Source organism: Tursiops truncatus, chromosome 6, assembly GCF_011762595.2.
Source record: "Tursiops truncatus isolate mTurTru1 chromosome 6, mTurTru1.mat.Y, whole genome shotgun sequence".
Taxonomy (NCBI): domain Eukaryota; kingdom Metazoa; phylum Chordata; class Mammalia; order Artiodactyla; family Delphinidae; genus Tursiops; species Tursiops truncatus.
In genome coordinates, this window is record NC_047039.1 from 104,381,600 (window position 1) to 104,408,491 (window position 26,892).

Consider the following 26,892-nt stretch of genomic DNA (forward strand, 5'->3'; position numbering starts at 1 on the left):
ATACTTTATTTTGATTTCAGAAAATGGTTCAATTTAAGGGTTCTTACAAATTTTGGACTTAGAAAAAAAAAAACATTTCCATCTGTAACAGTTTATGTTTGACACAGCCTTTCTCAGCCCTCTCTCTATTCCTCTGTCTGCCTCTCCATCTCCCTGATCTCTCCCTGTCCCCCCAGCCCAAACACAAAAAAAATTTTTAAAAAGGTAATACCAAAATTTTGGTCACAAATGTTTATAACTTGAGAGTGATATAATTTGTCTTGTTTTAAAAGGGGCTGAATTTATATGTATAATAACAGACAACTGGTTAATCAAACTATAAGACTCTGATGGAACCTTCAAAAATTAATTGAAATGTTGAAGATAACCATCTTTTTTTTGGCCACGTCGCAGGACATGCGGGATCTTAGTTCCCCCCAACCAGCGATGGAACCTGTGCCCCCTGCAGTGGAGGCTCAAAGTCGTAACCACTGGACACTCAGGAAAGTCCCTATGATAACCATCTTAAGGTCTTACTTTCTCTCATTTAAAAATGTACACCAAAAAATAAATAAAGTAAAAAAAATTTTTTTAATTAAAATGTACACCAACTGCAAGGTTGTCAAATGGGAGTATTCGAAACTTGAAAGTGGGATTGCAATGGAGGTGATTTTATTCTCTTTCAAACTTCCTGTAATATTTTGTCTTTTTTATAGTATTTTTAGTGCGATCATCAATGCTGTGAAAATGAGACAATTCTGGCCAATGGCCCTACTTAGATGACTACGACAACTACAGAAAGTACTTCCATACAAAGCCAAAGCACAGTGTCTCAGAAGTTTGCTTACTTTGAATTAGGAAATTTATGATCCCTGAGAAAATTAGGATGGCACTACAAGGACCAGAACACAAAGTAGGAAGTACTTAAACTCCTCACCAACTTCTAGGACGAACAAGATTAGGGCACAAACTACACTCAGAGTCGATTCAAATGTAAATGCTCTGCTTCCTCTCAAACAATGATAAACTCCCTCGGAGTTAATAGTTTCTCCCTAAGAGATTCATCTCTCTTTTCAGCTTAGAGGTATGTTTTGGAGAAAAGGAAGAAACACATGGTGGGGCTTAGAGCAAAACCTTTTAAATTCTTTGTCATAAAAGCTGCAGAGTAAACTACATTTCCTTTACTAATCCTTCGAACACTTGTTAAACTTGAGTGCGCTGACAACTTTGCCACTGCAATCACATTTTGGTTTCTAACAAGTTAAAAAAAATCCTGTGGTTGTACTAAATTGTATTACCATCTTCCTTGAACACCAAGTGAGAATTTATGCTGCCTTCACAAACTGTTGAAAGAGACACTCCCTAGGGAGAAATAACTTTTGGCACATTGCATAGCAAAGCTAAAGTTACAAAAGCAGGCTAAAATATCTCTTTCACCACACATATATTTTCATTCTCTTTTCCTCTCTCTCTTCCTCCCCACTCCCTCTCTCACTCACACACTCACCAACATGTAAACATGAAACCATGCTATGCCCTCCATAGGCAAAGGAGGACCCTTGAAAGACCCTTAGTTTAAGTTTATATCTCGAAAACTTTTAAATTATGTATATAAGTTTTTTACATTAAGTATGTAAGTCTTTTTGTGAAGTAGTTTTTCCATGTCTTTGGAAATACATTAACAAAACTCCACATTGCTCATCAAAAGAAAAAGAAAAAATAAAACACAGAGGGGGCTTCCCTGGTGGCGCAGCGGTTGAGAGTCCGCCTGCCGATGCAGGGGACGTGGGTTCGTGCCCCGGTCCGGGAGGATCCCACATGCCGCGGAGCAGCTGGGCCCGTGAGCCACGGCCGCTGAGCCTGCGCGTCTGGAGCCTGTGTTCCACAACGGGAGAGGCCACAACAGTGAGAGGCCCGCGTACCCCAAAAAAAAAAAAAAAAAAAAAAAAACACAGAAAATCGTTATCAAGCATTTCAAAGACTCTATAGTCCTCCAAGCTATGAAAAATAATATAGGTGTTCTTTCATGTCAGGAGGTTGAAAGAGTAGAAGACAATGACTTGACAGAAGAAAACAAACTAGGCACTGTTAATTATTTTATAGTGTTTTATTTAATCTTCACAGCAACTCTAAAAGATAAGCATTAACAAACTCATATTTGCAAGTGCAAAAAGATGAGTAACTTCCCCAAGGTCAGATCGCTATTAGTTGCGGAGCCATAATTCAGACCCAACTCCAAAGCTCCTTCCACTGCACCCACTGCTTCTGCTAGAGGAGAGGATGGGCAGCTTTTAGTAAGACAAATTCTCATGATGCCAGACCACTAGGCAGTTTCCCAGGGGTGGCAGAAAAAGCCTAAAATGCAAAAAGTATGTGCTGTCACCGAGGCCTGGAGTAAATGCCTCATTGTACTCTGGGAAGTCTGATGGACACGTACTAAATGGAGAGGAAAAGGCATTCCTCGCCTAGTGGGACAAATGTAAGTGCGCCTTCCTTTAAACTTCTCATCCTGAGTACATCTGCTCGTAGAAAAGGCAGAATAGCATCTTCCAGAAAAATCACTAGAGAGAAAACTGCAAGATAACTCTTGCTTCTAAAATAAATGCCCTCCCCCTAGTTCTACCCAAAGATTTCCATTAAAAAGCAAAATATAGCAAATTGAGCAGCCATTCAACCTACTAGAAATGAGATATTTACCAACAATAAAACTGCAGAGACTAATCAAAATATCAAGGTTCACTGTAAACAGCTGGAATTGTGTCAGTTCATTTATTTGTCCAAAAAATATGTACTGAGTGCCTACCACGTCCCACTCACTGGGCTAGGTGCTGGGCGCACATCAATGAACTGAATAAACAAAGACCTCTGCCCTCACAGAACTGACAGACTGAGTGTGATCACACAGGGTCCCTCAAGCTGATCAGAATCTGCTTAAAAGTCAGATTCCTTATTAATAAAAAGAAATAAACTATTCCTCCATGGCTTTGCAAATGCTTTGCCTTCTGTCTGAAATGCCTCCTCCCCTCCCCAGTACCTATCACACAGCAAGTTTTAATAAACATTGCTGAGGGACTTCCCTGGTGGCTCAGTGGTTAAGAATCCGCCTGCCAATGCAGGGGACACGGGTTCGAGCGCTGGTCTGGGAAGATCCCACATGCCGTGGAGCAACTAAGCCCATGCGCCACAACTACTGAGCCTGCGCCCTAGAGCCTGCAAGCCACAACTACTGAGCGCACGTGCCTAGAGCCAGTGCTCCCCAACAAGAGAAGCCACTGCAATGAGAAGCCCGTGCACTGCAACAAAGACCCAACACAGCCAAAAATTTTAAAAACCCAAATAAATAAATTTTTTAAATAAACTAAAAAAAAAAAACATTGCTGAATGGGTGAAGTATGATACAAAAACACCTTTCTAAACAAAATGGGGGAAATGTAGTAGTGGACAGATCTAAATCTCAATTTAAATTGGGTCTAGACCTGAACTTTTATCCTACAGCAGACCCAGAGAAGTCCAAATAAAACCTCAGTAAATTCAATCTCCATTCAGCAAACCCAAGAAAAATTAGGTCGGCTTGTTCCAGGGTCCAACCCCCAGGATTAAGAATTTTTTCAAAACCTAATCCGGACTTGCTAGGGCTACTAGAGGCAAGAAAGGGCCTAGTGAAGGCTTCCAAATGCCCTGGGCCTAGAACTGCCTTAGATCTGGTCCCAGTGCCCTGCTATCACAGTGTAGAAGAAATGAGCCTTCAGTAGGAACAGATGACATTTCCCCAGTTCAGACCCCCGATGACCCTCAACTTCTAGTTTGAAGAATCAAAACAAATGAGTCCAACTTTTTTTTAATAATAGTTCAAACTGAGGGGTGCTCTGTGCTGTGTCCTGTGCTTAATTCTTTAATTTTTTTTTTCTCATTTAATCTTTACAATAACACTATGAGGTACTACCATCATCATCCCCATTTTACAATTTAGGAAACTAAATAAGACAACAATAGGACTAAGTAATTTGCCCAAAATCACACAGGGAATTAAGTCATAGGTGGAGTTGGAATTTGAACCCAGATGATCTGATCCTAGAAAGCATGCTCTTAACTAGACTTTTGCTAATTATACTTTTGAAGTTTTAGGGGGAAGAGGAGCAGGAACTCCTATTAACCAAAATACTTAGCAGGAAGAGGGAATAAATTAAATGTTCTGCTGAGCTGATTTTCTACTTCATTGAGAGCCATGATGAAAATATTTTTCATTTCAGTCTTTGTAGAAAATCTTTCCCATATACTTCTGTCAATTTTCCTTTCATACTAAGTACAACCTAACAAACTAATGGAACCCTTTTCCTGTGATGTTCTAGAAGTCAGCTGCAACATTCTGAGTATCAGTGATGCTTACCATTGAGGACAGAAATCTGAGCTAAATATACACTAATTATAGACCATATTCCAGAAATGGGCTCTTTTAATAAATCTCTGATACCAGCTTACTTTCTTGGCATTTGGCTCTTCTCACAACTAGACAGTTAAAACAAAACAAAAAAAGAAAAAACTCTGGTAACTGAGGACTGATCATTGGGTTCTTGTTAAAGTTGAACTGTGACATGAGGAAAAAAATATATAGGTTAATCATTTGAAATTATCCATGTGTCCAAAGTGTGCTTTTCTGGAAAGAACTCAGAATTAATCCTACATTTTCTGAAAGAGAAAATTGGTTATTCAGACAGTTTTCTTTTCATCAAGTGAGTTCAATATCTTCACCTCACTATTGTTCTAGTATCTGAACCATTTCAAAAGGAATTTAAATTAATTATATCAGAAGGAAAATTTAATCTCTTAACAAAATCACAATTGCAGGAAGTTTTATTGTTTGGAGTTTGTTTTGGTTTGAAGTTTGGGTTTTTGGTTTTATTTTTCATTTAAGGATGATGTTGAATTAAGTCATCACAAGAATGCCTAATTTGTACTTGTTTGTGTGTTCGACATTTTAATCCATATTGTCTCTAATTCACAAATAGATATAAGTCCCATTTAAACAAGAAGCAAACTAGAATCAGTTTAAATAACTTTTCCAAGGTCAAACAATTAGTTGGTGGCAGAAGAAATCTAACTTCAAAGCCTACAGTCTTTCCATTATGTTGTTTCTATTACAAATTATCCATGAAGATACTTACTGACATTGTTATAATCTAGACAGCAATTCATCTGCATCTATTTTCTCTTCAAATAAGGCTTTGTGATAACATAAAATTCTAATGCCTAAGAACACATTAAAGGTTAAAAAAAAAAAAAAACTGTCTTAAATCAAGCAACTTATTAAAGTTTCCTGCTGGGCAAAGCAAGCTTATAGCAATAGCTTCTCTGAAGATTTCTTTTTCTAATGAAAGCCTTTGAGGAGACTGCATGTTTTCAATGCAACATAAAGAAGGAAATGCAAAAAGTGTTGTGAAATAATACCAAAATAAATGCAAAGGCTAGAATATAATTTCTTAAAGGTTAAAAAAAAAAAGTGTCCTAAGCATTTAAAACATGAGGTTCAGTTCCTGTTTTACAGAGCTCACGTTCCACTTTCTATGGTCTAGCACAGTGCTGAACCTAAAGTGAGTGCTCAAATAAGTGATTAAAGAACTCTAACCAAAAAATAGACGTGTGATAATAAGACCTCAGTCATGTATACTCCTGCGGAAATGAGGCTTATGTGGCAGTTTGAGAAAGCTGAAGACCCACATTTTTCAGCACTGAAACTTTAACTTTTTGATTGTAATTCCAAACTACATTATATATCTCATTGCTTTTTTGAAAAGAATATTTTGAACAAAACATTTTCTTGATGACTGCAATGTATATTTATTTTGCCTGCTTAGCATCCATTCTCCCTTCCTCTGGTAATAGCACCAGATTTTCCTCTGAGTAACTACCCTGCCCCATTCTCAGGCTAGAGAATCCAAGTGGCACTGAATAGGCCTCCCACATACATACTCCCTCATTCCCCAATCAGCATCTGAGTCACCTACCCAAAACCATCATGATTGGTTCATAGATCAGTCTATGACCCAAAGAGGCCTATTACAATGGTCCTTGGGTTAATGGCTCAGAAAAACATAAAACACTCTTCTTCCACTTGGGTGACTAAATTGGTAGAATATAATCTTCAATTTGCTAGTAGCCATCTTTGCAATTATATAGGGAGCACTTGACCAGAAATGAACCAAACACAGACGACAGAAAACCAAGAGATAAAGATATGACAAATCTATGAAAATATATGTAGAACACCTAGATCCATCAAAACCCAAAACCAGTTTTACCACTGCAACTTCTCAGTATTGAGAGCCAACAAATTCCCTTTTTTGCTCAAGCCAGATTTCGTTGGGTTTCTGCCACTTACAACAAAGAGCCCTAATACAATGATTTAATGTCATCAGCATAATCAATAACTGTGCTGATCAATATAATACAGAAGAATCCTCAGGGCAAAGCAAAGCACATAGGGCATAAGCTAAGTGCTTTCCCATGAATAAAAGATTTAAGTTTGAATGCATGGATTCTGAGAAATCTATTTTGGCTAGTTACTTTTACTTACTTCCCATTTTTCAGCTGTGTTAGACTGATAACAATTGTTGGACAGCAGAGTTCTACACAGATAGGAACTCTTGCCTTAAATAAAAATAACATCGGAATTTAAAATAACAGCTACTCTGGAATAAATCTAACAAAAATACATACAAGAGGGCTTCCCTGGTGGCGCAGTGGTTGAGAGTCCGCCTGCCGATGCAGGGGAAGCGGGTTCGTGCCCCGGTCTGGGAGGATCCCACGTGCCGCAGAGCGGCTGGGCTCGTGAGCCATGGCCGCTGAGCCTGCGCGTCCGGAGCCTGTGCTCCGCAGCGGGAGAGGCCGCAGCGGTGAGAGGCCCGCGTACCGCAAAAAAAAAAAAAAAAAAAAAAAAAAAAATACATACAAGAACTATATGAGGGGAACTACAAAAAACTCTGATGAACGAAATCACAGAATTAAATAAATGGAGATATATTCCATGTTCACAGATCAGAAGACTCAATATTGCCAAGATGTCAGTTCTTCCCAACTTGATCTAAAGATTCAATACAAAAACGAACAAAATACCAGCAAGTTACTTTATGGATATCAACAAACTAATTCTAAAGTTTACAGAGAAAGGCAAAAGGCCCAGAATAGCCAACACAATATGAAAGAAAAGAACAAAGTTCAAAGACTGACACTAACTGACTTCAAGACTGACCATAAAGCTATAGAAACCAACACAGGATGGCACTGGTGAAAGAATAGACAAATGGATCAATGGATCAACAGACAGCCCAGAAATAGACCCAAAGAAATTAGTCAACTGATCTTTGCCGAAGCAACAAAGGCAATACAATGGAGCAAAAATGGTCTCTTCAACAAACACTGCTGGAACAGCTGGACATCCACACTCAAAATACTGAATCTAGCCACAGACCTTTCTTACATCTCTCACAAAAATTGTCTCAAAATGGATCATGACCTAAATGTAAAACACAAAACTATAGAACTCCTAGAAGATAACATAGGAGAAAACCTACATGATCTTAGTTATGGTGATGACCACAAACATGATCCATGAAAGAAATAATTGATAGGCCAGATTTCATTAAAATTAAAAACTTCTGCTCTGCCGAAGACAAAATATCAGGACAATGAGAAAACAAGCTATAGACTGGACGAAAATATTTACAAAAGACATATTTGATAAAGGACTGTTATCCAAAATATACCATGAATTCTTAAAACTCAAAAATAAGAAAACAAACAACCCAATTTTAAAAATGGGCCAGGGCTTCCCTGGTGGCGCAGTGGTTGAGAGTCCGCCTGCGGATGCAGGGGACGCGGGTTCGTTGCACGGTCCGGGAGGATCCCACATGCCGCGGAGCGGCTGGGCCCGTGAGCCATGGCCGCTGAGCCTGCGCGTCCAGAGCCTGTGCTCCGCAACGGGAGAAGCCACAGCAGTGAGAGGCCCACGTACCGCAAAAATAAATAAATAAAATAAATAAATAAATAAAAATGGGCCAAAGGTCTTAACAGAAACCCCCTCACGGGACTTCCCTGGTGCATCAGTGGTTAAGAATCTGCCTGCCAATGCAGGGGACACGAGTTCGAGCCCTGGTCCACGAAGATCCCACATGCCGCGGAGCAACTAAGTCCGTGCGCCACCACTACTGAGCCTGCGCTCTAGAGCCCGTGAGCCACAACTACTGAGCCTGTATGCCACAACTACTGAAGCCTACGCGCCTAGAGCCCATGCTCCGCAACAAGAGAAGCCACCGCAGTGAGAAGCCCGCACACCGCAACAAAGAGTAGCCCCCGCTCACCGCAACTAGAGAAAGCCGGCACGCAGCAACAAAGACCCAACACAGCCAAAAATAAATAAATAAATTTTTTAAAAAAAGAAACCCCCTCACCAAAGAAGATACACAGATGGTAAATAAACATATGAAAAGATGCTCCACGTCATATGTAATCAGGGAGATGCAAATCAAAACAATGTTATACTACCATACACCTATTAGAATGGCCAAAGTCCAGAACTCAGACAACACCAAGTGCTGATGAGGATATGAAGCAGTAGGAACTCTCATTCATTGCTGGTGGGAGTGTAAAATGGTACAGCCACCTTGGAAGACAGTTTGGTGGTTTCTTACAAAACTAAACATACTCCTGCCATACAATCCAGCAATCAGGCTTCTTGGTGTTTACCCAAAGGAGTTGCAAACCTATGTCCACATGAGAACCAGCACGTGGATGTTTATTAGCAGCTTTATTCATAACTGTCAATACCTGGAAGCAACCAAGATGTCCTTTAGTAAGTAAATGGATACATAAACTGTGGCACATGCAGGCAATGGAGTATTATTCAGCACTAAAAAGAAATGAGGCATCAAGCCATGAAAAGACATGGAGGGACATTAAATGCATAGGACTAAGTGAAAGAAACCCATCTGAAAAGGCTACATACAACTATGATTCCAACTACATGACATTCTGGAAAAGGCAAAACTGGAGACAGTAAAAAGATCAGTGGTTGGTGGGAAGGGGACAGTGTGTGGAGGGCAAGGGGGGCTAAACAGGTAGAGCACAGAGAATTTTTAGAGCAGTGAAAATACTCTGTATACTATAATGATGGATACATGTCATTATACATTCATCCAAACCCACAGAATATACAACACCAAGAGTGAACCATGACATAAACAACGGACTTTGGGTGATTGTGACGTGTCAGTGTAGGTTCATCAATTGTAACAAACATACCACTCTCGTGGGGAATACTGATAATAGGGGAGGCTGTGCATGTGTGGGGCAGGCATATACAGGAAATCTCTGTATCACCCTCTCAATTTTGCTGTGAACCTAAATCTTCTCCTAAAAAAATTAAATCTTTCAAAACAAATGATAAATAACAACAGCTCCCATTAATTAAGAACTTCCCATGTCCCACGCACTGTGCATTTTACTTTAATCCTTTCGACTGAATGAAGTAGACACTAACAGGGCCCCAATTTTATAGTTGAGAAAAATGAGGCTCTGAGATTGGCATTTTGTGGCAATTAAAAAAAAAAAAATTAAGGGCTTCCCTGGTAGCGCAGTGGTTGAGAGTCCGCCTGCCGATGCAGGGGACATGGGTTCGTGCCCCGGTCCGGGAAGATCCCACATGCCACGGAGCGGCTAGGCCCGTGAGCCATGGCCGCTGAGCCTGCGCGTCCAGAGCCTGTGCTCCGCAACGGGAGCAACAGTGAGAGGCCCGCGTACCGCAAAAAAAGAAACAAAATTGAGTTATTTGTAGTGAGGTGGATGGACCTAGAGTCTGTCATACAGAGTGAAGTAAGTCAGAAAGAGAAAAACAAATACCATATGCTAACACATATATATGGAATCTAAGAAAAAGAAAAAAAAAGGTCATGAAGAACCTAGGGGTAAGACGGGATTAAAGACACAGACCTACTAGAGAATGGACTTGAGGATATGGGAAGGTGGAAGGGTAAGCTGGGACAAAGTGAGAGAGTGGCATGGACATATATACACTACCAAACATAAAATAGATAGCTAGTGGGAAGCAGCCGTATAGCACAGGGAGATCAACGAGGTGCTTTGAGACCACCTAGAGGGGTGGGATATGGAGGGTGGTAGGGAGGGAGATGCAAGATGGAAGAGATATGGGAACATATGTATAACTGATTAACTTTGTTATAAAGCAGAAACTAACACACCATTGTAAAGTAATTATACTCCAATAAAGATGTTAAAAAATATATATTTTAAGAACAAGAAAAAAAAAAGTGCCTGCAGCAGGCTCAGAGATGCCAGCTGTAACGAGACACTTGTATTTGAAATGCATTCCAGAGTTTCAGCATGCCAGTACCATCTGATCATTGGACTGGGCAAGCTCATCCCTCTTGCAAGAGCACCCTCTCTCCAGACCTTCAGTCAGACAGGCTGAACTCAGCTCTGGGAGCTTTCACAACTGGAGGTGACTGTATTCATTTTCTGGTGGGTTCTTGAACAAATACATAAATTAGAGTACACAAAATGAAACTGGCAAAAAAAAAAAAGAAAGCACTAAAAAAGTAAGAACAAGATAGATCAAAGATCTACTCAAAATGATCCTACTTCTTTTTAAAACATTAAACTCACATACCTAAATAACAAGATTATACACAAAAGATGTTCACTGGCATTATTTACAAGAGAAATACCCTGGAAAAATCTAAAGATGTAATTACAAGTAAATATAGCACATAAACATGATGTCATAATTTATAGCAACTAAAATGATTTTTACAAAGTTATATTAATAATTTTAGGAAAAGTTTAATGATTTGAGGGAGAACATGGAAAACACACACATGTAGCAGAAGTTGGGGGGGAAGTTTATATATTTACACACACACACATACACACACAAAAGAAGGCTACAAGAAAATAAATCAAAACATTAACAGTAGTTATTACTGAGTAATAATTTTTCTTTTCTTTGTAATTTTTAAAAATTTCTAAAAATTTATACATAGTCAAAAACTAGTAAGAAAACAAGCTACTAAAAATTTAAAGATGAATATGGGCTTCCCTGGTGGCTCAGTGGTTAAGAATCCGCCTGCCAATGCAGGGCACATGGGTTCGAGCCCTGGTCCAGGAAGATCCCACATGCCGTGGAGCAACTAAGTCCGTGCGCCACAACTACTGAGCCTGCGCTCTAGAGCCCGCGAGCCGCAACTACTGAGCCCATGTGCCACAACTACTGAAGCCCATGCGCCTAGAGCCCGTGCTCTGCAACAAGAGAAGCCACCACAATGAGAAGCCCGCACACCACAACGAAGAGTAGCCCCCCCTCACCTCAATTAGAGAAAGCCCATGGGAAGCAATGAAGACCCAACACAGCCAAAAATTAAATAAATAAAATAAATAAATTTTTAAAAAAATTTAAAGATAAATAGAAAAAAATACACACCAGGGATGATCTGCCAATATGTACTCAAATAATTGGAAAATTTTTAGTATTTTTTTTAATTTACAATGAGAACATAATATACCACAGTATAAGAAAAAATCATAAGAATGAAACTCCCACAGAAATTTATAGAACAAAATGTATACTAAATCCTCCAATTAAAGACCCATAAAGTAGTTTCAGTGCTTTCTAACCCACCTTCTCACAGCAGGGAATTAAGCCCTCTGGGGGATGCAAACAAACTTCAAAGAGAAGATTATGCCCAGACACTAGTACTGTATAGCGTAAGGTTTATATTTAAGTTTGCTCAGATATTTTGGCAGAGATCAGAGATGCAGATCCAATGAACAAAGACTAATTTTAAGACACATTCTTTGCAATCATCTAAATGGCAAAAATAAGGCTTAAATAGTATCAGAAAAAGGCAGATATAATAAGTTGTATTAAAAAAAAAGAGGTTGTAGAAGTAGACAAAAGTTACCTAAAATCAAATACTAAGTGACAGCTTATTCACTGGTATTAGGAACTAGGAAATCTTACGAATTCCCAAAGAAAGTAAGCAGCACCATGAGTTCAGTTTGTGTACCCAAATTTTATTTGCACAATCTTTGGAAGATGTCCCACTCAGTGCCACAGGTCTGGATGCAATATCTAAGGAGAACTGACAGAATACATGTCCCTTCCATGGATGTCATGGAATGCTTTCAGAGCAAAGAACACATGAGAGTTGACAATACCTTCACTAGTTCAGACATTAAAAGTAATCGATGGGAAAAAGAACTGTCTTTAACGTCTAGTAGTATTTCTTACCAGCCTTTCTCACATTTGTCACCCTCTTTCTTTGTGAGGTAATTTTTTAGGTATTATTTAGAAGTACCTGACCATTTTATAAAAACACATTTTATGTAGAGGAATAGTGTATCTTAGTAATTTGGCTTTATTTAGTTTCCCAATTTTTAAAAATCATGGATAAGGAATCAAATTTAAGTTTAGCTTTTCTGGATATTAATCATCTAATAGAAAATTAAAATCCTTGATATATTAAAGAATGTGAAAGACAAAACTATAAATTTCTCAGAAGAAAATATAGGATAATAGTTTCTTATCTGTAGGGTAGGAAAACATTGATAAACTGTAGATATGAAAATCAAGAAGTTTTGATCAAAGATACCAGAAAGAGAGGGAAAGACAAATCATAGAGTAGGAGACAATATCTACAACACACTTGACCAGATAATTAATAGTAGCAGGACAAACAATTTCTTATAAATCAACAAGGAAAAAATAGAAAACAATTAAAAAATGAGTAAGCCTTGAACAGGCACTTTAAAAAGAAAGGTATTCACGAGGTCAATAAGCATATGAAAAGGTGCTCAATCTCATTAGTCACCAGGAAAATGCAAATAAAAGCAACAAGGAGATACTACCACACAACTATCAGGTTGGCCAAACCCAACAAATTTAATTGTATTAAGAATTAATGAAGATGTTCAACAATAAAGACTATCAAACACTGCTGAAGGGAGTGTAGACAAGCACAATCAACTTTGAAAAACAGTTTAGCATTATCTAGTAATCAAATATGGTATATATCCTATGTAAAAGTATGTTTACAAGCTCCAGGATTTATGTATAAAGATCACAGCAGCCTTGCTTGTAATAGCCAAAAACTGCAAACAACTTCAAGTGCTTTCAACAGTAGAATGAATAAACTGTGATATAATATTAAAGTGTATTACACTGCAATGAAAATAAATGACACACAACAACACAGAGGACCCTCACAGACTTGAGCAAACAAGCAGCAAAACTACACACAGAATAATTCTATAAAATTCAGAAACAGGCACTACTAAATTAAATTTTTCAAGGAACTATACTTATGTGGTAAAGCTACAAAGAAAAACAAAGAAATGAGTATCATAAAAGTCAGGATAGTAGTTACCTCTGGAGAAGGGGAGTGGAGGGACTTCTGGGGCACTGGCCAGCCCCACCTCTAACATTTACAGGGCCTTGGCAAGAGTACAAACAGAGGCCCACAAACCAAATGTCTAAATATTTACAAGATATGAAATAAGCTAACAAACTATTAAATAAAATATGTTCCATCCTCCTATCATAACTACTTAGAAGGACAGATTCACACTGAAAATTCTTGGATTCCTTAGAGTTCCACGTAGAAACATGGTTCAGGGAAAACTGGCCACTGGCCCACTGTCCATCTCCCCCTTTTCCATCCCACACTGCCAGGAACCTCACACACAGGGATGCAGTCACCTCCACTCACAAGCCCAAGCTCCATTGCATACCCTAGTCCCCACAAACAGATACCCTTAGGCCACCCCTTGGGCCTAGGGGTGTGTACACCAGTAGCCAGTCTACCCTCAGAAGGACAAACCCTAGAGAAGACTCACACAGACTCTGGAAATAAACCTGGGGCCACTGGGTCAAGAAATTCTTAGATCCTAGGTATTCAAAGTTTGTCTAGGATGGAAGGGTTTGGGCTCTAAATGGGCATGTCCCACAGGCCCCACAGACTCCTTGCCTGAAGGGGGCACTTCAGAAGAAGGCCAAAGCATGGCCCTCTAAAGCACAGGGCTAGGGCAGGGGTCTTCTTGCCAGGACCAGAATTTCCTTAGAACCAGGCAATATTATTTGTCTTAACCTGAATAGCAGTAACATGGGTACTCACTTTATAATTATTAAACTGTACACAAAAGTTTTATGCACATTTTTCCACAAATAATGGGATGGACATCATGTCCCTGCTGATATGATACACTGAGAAGGATACAATATCACGTTTGAAATATTCCCACCCAAAATCCATAACCTAATCTAATCATGAGGATACAATCAGATTCAAACCCAGGGACTTTATACAAAACAAGAGACCTAATTTCTTCAAAAACATTTCACAAAGGTTTATAAAAAAACAAGGTTGCAAAACTGTTCCAGACTAAAAAAAAATAAATAGATGTGAAAACTAAACGGATTACATGATCCTGAATTCTCTGGATCAGAGGCGAAAGTGCTATAAAGGATATTATTGGGACAACTGATTGAACATGGACAAATGGCATTAACTTTCTTATTCTGGTAACTGTACTGGAGTTATTTAAGAAAATGTCCTTATTCTTAGGAGATATATCCTGAAGTATTTAGGGGTGAAGGGTCACAAAGTCTGCAACTTATTCTCAAAAGGTTCAGCAAAAAATACACACAGAGTAATAAAGCAAATGTGGCAAAATAGTAACAATTGATGAATCTAAGGAAAAGGGAGTATGCACATAACTATTCTTGTAACTTTTATCTTTTAAAATATTTTCAGGGCTTCCCTGGTGGCACAGTGGTTGAGAGTCTGCCTGCCGAGGCAGGGGACACGGGTTCGTGCCCCAGTCCGGGAAGATCCCGCGTGCCGCGGAGAGGCTGGGCCCATGAGCCATGGCCGTTGAGCCTGCACATCCGGAGCCTGTGCTCCACAACGGGAGAGGCCACAACAGTGAGAGGCCCACATACCGAAAAAAAAAAAAACTTGAAATAAAATATTTTCAAAATTTAAAGTTTTTAAAAAGTAAACTAAAGGGTTAAACAAGAAAAGAGTTGTCTACGGGGAGAGGAATTAGATGACTGAAAGAAGAGGATAAGGTAAAGACTCCATTTTGTTCCTTTTTCTTATTTGTACTCATCAAACTTCGTTCACATTCCCCAAGAAAATTCATTTTAACTTTGGGGGAAAAAATCCTACAGCATTGAAAGGGGGAACATTAGCAACTGTAGAAATAGGAAAAGTTTTTGTCCTTAAATCTGTCAAATCACAGCCATCACCAACTGGTTACTCTGACGAGTCAGCTCACAGAGGTACTGCTGCACGAACACACCTAGTATCAGCTACTTCCCTTCCCAATCCAATGGTTTGCACAATTAGAGGCATAACTTAAGATGAATATTAACATTCTACTTCTAGAATGACCATAAGTTTATATAACATGTTTCACAGCCTTCATGAAATAATCCAGAAAGTGGAGCACATGCAATTCTCACTTTTGATATTGAGAAATGTATTCATTTTAACAAATATTGGTGACATTGTACAAAGCCCTGCAGATGACATGGAGAGATGTGTACAACATGGTCACTGTCCTCAAGAAGGCAACTTAGCAGAATGAAGAGGACTTGAACCTAAAACCCTGGCTATTCCACACAGTAGCTGTAAAATCTTGGTAAGTTATTTGACCTCTCAGACTCTGTTTTCTCATAGGCATAATGGAGACACCATCCAACTATCTTTAAGGGTTGTATTGTAAGGACTGACTATGTATGTCAAGCATGTAGGACAACAGAACAACAGATACTCAATAAAAGGTAACTATTTTATGAGTATTACAATCTAATTAAAATAATGAAGTAGAAAATATGTCCAAGGTTTGTATAGCCAATTACGGGCATAACTGCCATTGGAATCCTGATTACTCCAAGTTTCTAATCCAAATAAATTCATTCTCCATAAACACCAAATAATACATGCAACTGTTGGTGTGTGGACCGAGAGCCGCTCCCTAACAGACCTTTGGCAAATGCATCACTCTCTTAGGCACCAGGAAAAAGAACACTAGGTCAGAAGGTTATTTTTTCTCATTAACCAAGAAAGATTTTAGGTCAAGAAGTGATTTACTCAACCTACACAAGATACTCTAACCTTATCCAAGACCCTGTTGCTCAGGAATACATGTCCAAATTAGTCCAAAAGCTAAAGCCAGAGGAGGTGTTTCCTTCAATTAAGTTCCAACCTTTCTTTAACCAGCTGACAAAATTTACTGAACTAAATCCATTTCAAACATCTCCTTCCAGTTTACTGGCAGAGATTTCCCTTTATATTATTTTGTAACCTAATTCTAAACCTTATTAGCAAGGTGACAATATTTCACACTAAATAGTTGACTTCCAGGCATCTCTGAAAGATACAAACCAAAACCCAATGATTACAATGAATAAAGCCATATTTCAAGGCTGTTATAGTAAAACTCTTAATTTAAATTGTTCACTGCAATTATTCTCCATTCCCTAGGATGATGTGGGCACAGATAAAAGGGAAAGACACTTAAACATACTTAAAGATAAGTAACCGCTTAGAATATTCACATATTATCCGATGTGCATGGCTAGCTCACACAATAAACAAACACGCCATATCATAATGGAACATGCAAATACCTGAAACAGTGCCACCTGTCCTAGGATAGGCCACTTCAACATACACTTCAAACATGGTCTCTGGGTTTTGCCTATAAAAGAAACAGATTGTGATTACTGACAAGTATTGAGGGAGCATGGTATAGAATATGCAGGCTGTGGTATAGGGCAGACCTTGATTAAAATCATTAGCTCCGCAACTTAATGGCTGTGGAACTTTGGACAAGTTACTCAACTTCTCTGAGCCACGCCCTCCTAATCTATAAAATGAAAATAGCTAACCAGAAGAACTATTGTGAAATGTAAAGAAAACACACAAAAATTGCCTAGATACAATGTTTGGCATATAATAGCTTAGCCATTATTATGATTTTACAGATGTCATATTTCCAGTTTACACAGCTGATCTCCAAAACCATAAATAGAATTTTGAGGAAACTCAAACCAAGGCAACACTAGCACAAAGTAACCTTCTCCCTCATACGCCAGGATAAAATATTCAGATGAAGTTAACTTGTTTATTTACAGGTTTTAAAGACTCAAATAAGAGAAACAGTATCCTATCTCATTAGGCTATAATAAAGACAGGATGCTAATAGGGGGCTTTGCCGAAATTGTCAATGGCAAGTATATGAATGTTCATTATTATATCCTTTTACCTTTTTATGTCATAAATATTTTATATTAAGTTTTTAAAAGATCATAGCACTAAGAGAATGTTAACAGTTGCTCATTCTGAGTGATAAGAACATCGGAGTCATAGTATCTTCAGATTTTCTCTTTGATTCTAAAACTACAATAAAAAGATTCTTTCCAGGTTGCATGAAAATCATTTAGTAGAAGAAAATGTTACACATTCAAACATCTATGACTGAATTCTATTTTAAACCTGACAACAAAGCTCAGAGAAGAAACTTTCTGAGTTGCCTAATCAGATCTAAGGCTTAATTTCAATCAACTAAATACCCTGAATTTGCCCAGTAGATTCCACTTTTCAAAATAACTATCTCATTTATCTCATTCCATCCTCATTATAATCCTATGAGGTATGTGGATCAGTCATCACCCTCACCATACAGGTGAGAAACCTGAAGCAAAGAGATTCTAAGTGACTTGTCAGTAGTCTCACAACTAGTTAGAAACACAGTCAGAGCTGCAACTCAGACCTCCGGGAGCTCAAATTGTGTTTCATTGATTCTAAGATGAAATTTTTTCCCCACATTTTCCCAAATCTTACAATCTATTGCATCTTACAATTCTAAATGGCAACATTTTTTTCTTTCCTGGTAGTAAGTAGTACATATAGTAACAGTGCATCTTATAAATAATGGCATCTTAGACTCAGTAAAATACCGTAATACTCCCTCTACTTCCTCAGGGGTAGTTGTCTGTCGATCAGGGATCTACTTATTTCTCATGTGAAGGATCATTACTTCCTCACTGAGGAGAAATTTGGGCTTGTGCCTTAAATAAGTACCTAGAGTGAAAAGAGTTGGCTGCTCTAAAAGTCAAGGAATTTAAATATACCTTTGTCCAATATAATTTTTAAATTAGACATTAAATCAGAGTATCTTACTTAACTAAATAAAAGTAAACTCAAGTTTTAAGAAAGCTGTTTGAAAATGTTTCATGCCTTTTTTTTCCTGCAAGAGAGTACAAAAAGACCTACAAGGTCAGCATCCTTTGGTCACCAAAACATCTGTGGAAAATACCATATGGAATATCCCCTTCATTCAAATAATCTCAAAGTAGAGGGTTTGTTGAAAGAAAGGAATGTTCTAAGGTCATCTGAAGAGTATGAGGAAGATTCCCTCTAAAATCTAAAAATATCTTTAAGCCTATTTTGCAACTGGCTGAATTTCATCTCAGAATTTCATTCCTCGGGATTAAGATAATGACTTTCAAAACGTATTCTGCAGGACCCTACGACTCCATGGAGATTCCTTGGAGATTCCACGCATTTTTTACCCAAATGTCCACTTTTAAGCTTATTTTTCCCCATTTAAAAAATTGAAAGGAAAAAACATGAGCATACAAAGGTGTTACATATCAAATTTTTTAACACTGGAGCTCCGACATGTTAACCTGTGCCACTAAGTTAAGGTGGTTTGTACAGATCTGCTATCTCTCTAAGCGAAGAACATCCTAATGTTGTCTAAACTCATTATATCTCTGCTGCTTCTCCTCCCTTTCTCTTTAACACACTTCAACCAGGCTTCTGAACCCACTACACCACTGAGACAACTTGGCATGATCACCAATGACCTCCACATTGCTAAAATGTGCCAAAAGGGTAAATTCTCGATGCTTGTCTTAACCTCTCAGCAGCATTTGACACAGCTGATTGATCTGCCCTCCTTCTCCAAACACTTTCTTCACTTGCCTGCCAGGACATCACTCTCAACTGGTATTCTTCCTGCCTTACTGGCTGCTCCTTTGCTGATTCCTTCTCACATAAGCTCTCCTACCCTTGAACTTAGTGCTGGACCTCTCCCTGTCTACACTCATTACTTAAATGATCTCATTCAGTCTCACAGCATTAATTACCAGGCAAATGCTGATGAGCCCCAAAATCCTGTCTCCAACCCGACTTCTTCCCTGACCCCAGATTCCCTTAGCAACTGCCTGCTCAACTTTCCCATCTGGATTTCTAAGAAGCATTTCTAACTTAACAAATGGCACTTTTCTTCCTCAGACTTGCATTTCCTGATATCCACCAGTTAAGCGGAAAAAAAAAAAAAAAAAGCCCACCAAACTCAGTTCTGGAGATGGATGGTGGCGATGGTTGCACAAGAATATGAGTGTACTTAATATCACTGAACCATACACTGAAAAGTGGTTAGGCTGATAAATTTTATGTTATGTGCATTTTACTATAATTAAAAAAATGAGAAGGAAAAAAGTCCTTACAAGGTCCTACATTATCTGGCCTCTGCCTGTCTCTCCAATTTCATTTCATACCTCTCTCTCCTTGCCCACTGCACTCTAGCCATACTGGCCTTCTGTCTGCTCCTAAACACACCTAATTCATTCCTATCTTATAGCCTTTTGTATTGATCTTCATACAGGTGGTCCTTCCTGTCATTCAAAATAAGGCTTATACCTGACCTCAGAAAGGCCTTCCCCAACACACTCTCTACCATCGAATTTTAATTCTCCACATCACACCAATCACAACCTGTTTCCCTCCTCTAAATGTAAACTGCAGGAGAGCAGGGATTTTTGTCTGTCATACCCACTAGCTTTTCCCAGGTACCTAAACAGTGCCTGGCACATAGCCAGAATCAAATAAATATTGAGAAGGAATAAAGGAAGTACAGACTAGCTTTCCTGGGGTCTAAAGGATTTCAATAAATGACTGGAGTGATTATACACTTTTATGACTCAAACTTTAGCATGTTAAAAGATAGATTTGAAGCCCCACCTCCAGGGTTTCTGGGGTAGGACCCAAGAATTAGCATTTCCAATAAGTACCCAGGTAATAGTGATGCTGCTGGACTAGTGATCACGCTTTAAGAACCACTGATCTAGTTAAATGGAATTCTTCTTCCAAATAATTTGCACATATAACATAAAATAAACATAAGGTATACCTCAATAATCCATCATTTCAACAGTGCTTTTGCAATAAAAGATTTCAAAAGAAAATAAGCATTTGTGGAAGCAATGAAGCTAACTTCTCTTCTAGTGTTACCCATAGTTATTGCCTCATTGTAATGCATAATAAAACTACCTAAGTTTCTTACTCAGTTCAAATAGCTGCCAGAGCTCTATTACATGGAGCCAAAGATTATGACAGTCTCTTTAGGGAAAAAAAAAGAAAAAAGCTGACTACAACCCTAAGAACAAACTAAACTGGACTATACAAGTTATAGTCATGCTCATCCATGATCATTTACATGTTACATTACAGAAGAAGTAGTGAGAGAACAGAGCCCGCGTTTCCGCAGAGCTGGAACGCCTGGCTCGGGGTCTCTTCCCTCCGCCCTCACGGAACTGCCCCGGAGCCCGAGGGGAGGGCAGCCTCAGTGAGGCTGCCGGCTCTGGAGGGGCTCCGGCGGCCAAAGCCGCGACAGTCGTGGGGACGGCGGGCCGGTTGGTTCAACAAGTAACTTAAAGACAAAATGGAAAAACAAGGAGGTTTGTGCCTGAGACCATGTTGATGTGAAACCAGGGATGGCCACCTTGTGCCAGCCGTGTGGATGAAAGGCTCTTGGTGCTGCAGCCAGGAGTCAGTGCTGTGCCTCTGAGGTGGGAGAGCCAACTTCAGGACACTGGTCCACAGCTGCGATATTACCTCCCAGCTCCACTTAATATCAAACGGCAAAAATCTCCCAGAGATCTCCATCTCAACACCAGCACCCAGCTTCACTCAACGACCAGCAGACTACAGTGCTGGACGTCCTATGCCAAACAACTAGCAAGACAGGAACACAGCCCCATCCATTAGCAGAGAGGCTGCCTAAAATCATAATAAGGCTACAGATACCCCAAAACACACCACCAGATGTGGACCTGCCACTCAGAAAGACAAGATCCAGCCTCATCCACCAGAACACAGGCACTAGTCCCCTCCACCAGGAAACCTACACAACCCACTGAACCAACCTTAGCCACTGGGGACAGACACCAAAAACAACGGAAACTACGAACCTGCAGCCTGCAAAAAGGAGACCCCAAATACAGTAAGATAAGCAAAATGAAAAGACAGAAAAACACACAGCAGATGAAGAAGCAAGGTAAAAACCCACCAGACTTAACAAATGAAGAGGAAATAGGCAGTCTACCTGAAAAAGAATTCAGAATAAAGATAGTAAAGATGATCCAAAATCTTGGAAATAGAATAGAGAAAATGCAAGAAACATTTAACAAGGACCTAGAAGAACTAAAGAGGAAACAAGCAACGATGAACAACACAATAAATGTATTTTAAAATACTCCAGAAGGGATCAATAGCAGAATAACTGAGGCAGAAGAACAGATAAGTGACCTGGAAGACAAAATAGTGGAAATAACTACTGCAGAGCAGAATAAAGAAAAAAGAATGAAAAGAATTGAGGACAGTCTCAGAGACCTCTGGGACAACATTAAACGCACCAACATTCGAATTATAGGGGTCCCAGAAGAAGAGAAAAAGAAAGGGACCCAGAAGAAGTAGTGACTAATGTTGTGACACTGTGACAAGTTATATAACATACCGACAAATATACATAAGGGCCAGTGAAGCCAATGCAGATGGAAGCATTTTCTATTTCTCTGCACATCAAAAAATAAGTTTTAATGTGTCTCCTCTAAATGTAAATGGCCAAGCAACTCTTACTTAATATTTTTATTAAACCACTAATACTGTAACAATTTCCAGAGAATCTCTGGAACTACTGAATACCTTGAGACTACTTATTTCCTCCATTACTCTTTAAGATGCTTAATATTTTTAACTACTTGGCTAAAGGAACTGAAAATCCTATTTCTGTCCTATTAACACTCCTGCTAATTCAGTACATGTAATGAAGTTAAAAATACTATATTCTGAGCCATTTTCCAATACAGACCCAAGCTTTCCCAGAGCACATCATATCTTAACATATTACCATGGAAATGTCCTGGTTCTGCCATGATATCCCATCATTAGTTGCCTTATACTCTTATACCTCCATGATCTGGAACTCCGCCCATCTGCCAAGCTCTTTTTTGCCACCCACCCTTACCTCGTGCAGTCTTGCACCCTAAGATCCAGCTATAGAGAACTACTTGTAGCTCTCTGAACAATCCATGCTCTGATTCTCTAACGATAACATCATTACCATACCACAGCCCGTATCTGTTTCCTAGGTGCCAGTCATGATCCTAAGCACTGTACATGCATTATCTCAGATAATCTTCAACAACCCTGTAAGTATTATTACCCCCAGTTTAGAGATGAGGACACTGAAACTCAGAGGATAAACTAGCCAAAGTCAAAGCAAAGTAGCGGCAGAATCAGCATGGATCATCCAAAGGCACTCACCACTTTACTGTTCTACCTTATTCAGCTGCTCTTCTGGAAGGAACTATCTGTCCAGTCTTTTTCATCAAGCCTTAGCTCAGGCATTTCCTCCTCTCTGGGAAGTCTTCTCAATCCCCCCACACTCACATCCTAGACTGGGTTAAGTGCCCCTCCTCCGTGCTCCCAAGGCACCCTGTACTTCCCCACTTTTGCAGCTCTTACCACATTCGACCCTGACACAATCACAACTACCTGGGGAGCTTTTAAAAGTCCTGACGCCCAGGCCACACCTCAGAACAATTAAATCAGAATCTCTAGGCATTGTTTGTTTGTTTTTTTAAAACCTCCCCAACTTATTCCAATGTGCAGCCAAGGTGGAGAACCACCCGTGTGCCTCTAATCAAATATCTGTCTTCCCCACTAGAGTGGCAGCTCCTTGAGGGCGCCAAATGTCTTCTCATATCCTAGTCCCACACCTGGCACAATAAATGTCTGATGAATGAGTTTTCCTCCAACATCTGACACATAGTTTCCAGTTCCCAGTAACTGTTTCTCTAACAAGAGGTAACTTACTGAATATACACTGCTTACACCTGACTGTTATTCTTTAAGATGTTTTCCTTTGGAGTCAAAGGTATCAATAAGTCACACCTGCTGACAACAGCCTTGGCTCTTAAATATGAAAAATGACACACAAGCAGTTAAAATGTGTTTGAAAGAAGGGAGGTCTGGTAGGTTCTTGCCTCTGGGAGAATGAAGCCTGAGAGTAAGGCAAGAGAGCATTTCTATTCAATACCACACTCTTCTGAACACAATTCTCAGTGATTGACTGGAAGGGCCATGCTCTGTGCTCAGGGCCATGTTCTCAAAATGATTAAGTACACTCAGCTTGAAGTCATGAAACAAAGGCTTTGACAATATTCAGGCAGCGGGAAAGCTAATTTTTTTAAAAGAGCATCATGCTATTGATCACTCTGCTGGATCATCAGCTTTCAATTAGGACCTACTTTTCTTCAATTACAACGTATTATGAGATTAGGAGAAAAATGTAACACGAACTCCTCACAAAATGTATCTGCTGCATATGATAACTATGCCATCATGCTAGGCCCTCAACCCTTTGTTATTTAGAAGTACAAACTGAGACACACACAGTACTGGGATCCCTTACTCAGTTCACAGCTATCAAATCTTCACACCAGCTAGTATTCTAAAGCAAAATAGCAACCTATTCTCTATGGACTAGGGTAAAACGTCAGCACTGTCTCCTTAGTTACAAATTTATATGCCGAGGGGGCTGACGTATAGTATTTCAAAATTCATACCAACTGAACTGTCTTAAAGTTGACAACATGGGGCTTCCCTGGTGGCGCAGTGGTTGAGAGTCCGCCTGCCGATGCAGGGGACACGGGTTCGTGCCCCGGTCCGGGAAGATCCCACATGCCGCGGAGCGGCTGGGCCCGTGAGCCATGGCCGCTGAGCCTGCGCGTCCGGAGCCTGTGCTCCGCAACGGGAGGGGCCACAACAGTGGGAGGCCCACGTACCACAAGGGAAAAAAAAAAAAGTTGACAACACGGTCAAAAGTAACTGTATACACTTCAGAAAGTGCTAGCAAACATCACCTAATAAACACTGATTCCTTTAAGCTAGATATACAAGCAAAAAAGGTAGTGTTAATATTTCCAACAAGTCTCCATTTGTTTCAGTAGACTCTGAAATTAAAGCCGTTTTTCCAGGCTGAAAATGCTGTATCAAAGGGTGCTTTCTAACCCATAACAAGTTAACACCTCCATAGAAGAACGCTGTCACTGTTGAGACTTGTCAGAAAATGATTAACTTAGTTGTGTAATTATACAGACAAGTCATTTCAAGATTTTGCACTTAACTTTTCATTTCTAATACTGTTCTCAGGATCAGATTAATAAAGATACATAGATACTACTATGAGAGGAGTTACAAAGTTTTACCTTACCATAGATTCCTATGGAAAGATTCTTATGCCACAATGTGCAAAGCAAGTTAACTGGAAGAAGCAGAGCTGGATCCCAAGCAGAAGGACAGAGCCTGCACATCCCTCCACAATGTGCAGTACTCCATGCACTTTTAATAAATTCTCTCCTGTGCTGAGCAGCACTGTAAAATCTAGACTCTCCAATCGTATTAATAGCATTTGCAAAGATGGCATCCATTTCCTTGTCAATAAATATTTTTGTTCTTAAAAAAATTTTAAGAGCCTCCCCTTCCCTAAGTTTTCCTCTGCTCTTTCTGAAAAATTTACTCCTAAAACTATCATGTGGGCAGAGCAGGGTAGATGCCCACATCGGCGATGGCTCAGCGTGAGATGTCAAAGCCTGAGCAGGGTGAGGAAAATGTCCCTCAGAGGGGGTGACCTAACAAGAGGCATCAGATCATGAGCGAGGTAGGAGAACGTCCACGGTAAGAGGTGGCCTGGCCAATATGATGTTAAATCAGAGTGAATGAGGAAGGCATCCGCTGAGGGGAAGCACCCTGGCATGTGGAGCCAGAACCTGAGTGGGCTGGAAAAAGCATTCATGCTCAAGGGCAGCCACAACCAGGATGCTGAAACACAAGGAGTGTGAAAGGTGCCCCATGGAGGGACAGCCCAACACGGGTATCAGAGGCCAAGAGGGTGAGGAGCATGTCCAAGCACGAGGGACCCTAGAGTGGGGTGGGGAGCCAGGGCAGGTATGAGGAGGCTATGTGGGGTGAGAGGAGACTTGCCTAGCATAATGGGGAATCAGAGGGCAAGCAGGGCATCCACAGGGCAGTGGGAGGCCAGGGGCATGTCAAACCGCTGTAATCCCAGGAAAGCAAGGTAAATGAGTGGAGCACCCGCATGGGGTGGAAGGTGATGGGGGAGCATGCCTAACGCGAGCCCAAGACCAGTAAGGAAGGCCTGCTTTCTCAGAGTTGAGGTTAGCAGAAAACCATAATAGAATGAGTTCTACGGAGTTGAATTTGAGTTGGAGATACTAATGTGATTTCAAGGTTTTCAGTAAATATATAATAGAGAACTGTAAGTATGACCTGACTTTTAACACACACATACTTCCTGGCTCTGTCTACTGAAAGGGCCTTGGCAGGAGTAACACCCCAATAGCAATGAGCATATCTAGGACCCAGACCTTGGCTTCTAAATACAACCATCCTCTAAAAGCAACCGGGGTCCTTGGAGAAATACCTGATTCCAGGGCTGGGGCAGAGAAAGTACAAGATGAGACTGAAACATCCCATTGTGCCAGAAAGCAAAGAAGTGCTCAAAGAATGATGGGGACATGTCAAAAAAGGATACAGGAGACAGCTTAAAAAGGCTCCCACTGCCAATCTGGGTAATGTGAGCATCAAAATCAATAATGATATTAACAGATTATTAACCAATCAAATAAACAGAAAACTGTGAGCCCACACTGATATAAATGAATAAATTGATAACTTAATGAGAAATGGAGTATTTACGAGGTTTTAAAGTATCTTCCCACAAAATCTTTACTAATTGCAATGACGAAGAGTAACTCTTCAGTGTAGAAGTTTGGCAAAAACTACCTTAATCAAGTCATTAAAGTGATCACCGTCAGGAATGGACAAACTACTAGAATGCAATGAGAAGAGCACAGCATCACACCCATGATAATCCTGTCCAAGGTGCTTAACCTGAATCTAATCTTGAGGAAACATCAGACAAACTCAAATTGAGGGACCATCTAAAAAATATCTGACCTGCAATTTTCAAAGGTGTCAATGCCATGAAAATCAAGGAAAGACTGAAGGAAACAAAAGAGACATGACAAATAAATGCAATGTATAATTCTGAACTGGATTGTTTTGCTCTAAAGAATGTTATTGAGACAACGACTGAAATATGAACGAGGTCTAATGACTAGAGATAGTAATGAATCAATGTTAATTTCCTGATTTTGATGGTTGTATTGTGGTTATACAGGAGAATGCCCTTGTTTGTAGGAAAAGCACACTGAAGTATTCAGCGGTGATGGGGTATCAGGTCAGCACCTCACTTAAAACTGGTTTTTCAAAAAGTTCTCTATATTGCCAACTTTTCTGTAAGATTCTGGTTTTTAAAAAAATTTAATAAAACAAAAACAACCATTAATAGCAATTTCCCTGAGCTGATTTTACCAAGATATTCTCACAAAAATAGTATGCGGATCTATGGAAAGAGCCCCAGACTAAATATCAGAGAGTCTGGGTTCCAATCCCAGGTAAATCC

At 39.7% G+C, this 26,892-nt stretch overlaps 1 protein-coding gene across 10 annotated transcripts in view; it reads right to left on the reverse strand.

Moving 5' to 3' along the window:
• Positions 1-26,892, reverse strand: part of DENND1A (DENN domain containing 1A) — a 540,810-nt gene that overhangs the window by 479,508 nt on the left and 34,410 nt on the right. For all 10 annotated transcript variants that reach the window (XM_073806587.1, XM_073806589.1, XM_073806585.1 and 7 more), the window contains exon 2: positions 16,682-16,752. In XM_073806587.1, coding sequence (XP_073662688.1) covers positions 16,682-16,752 — 71 coding nt within the window. The remainder of the gene's footprint in view (positions 1-16,681; positions 16,753-26,892) is intronic.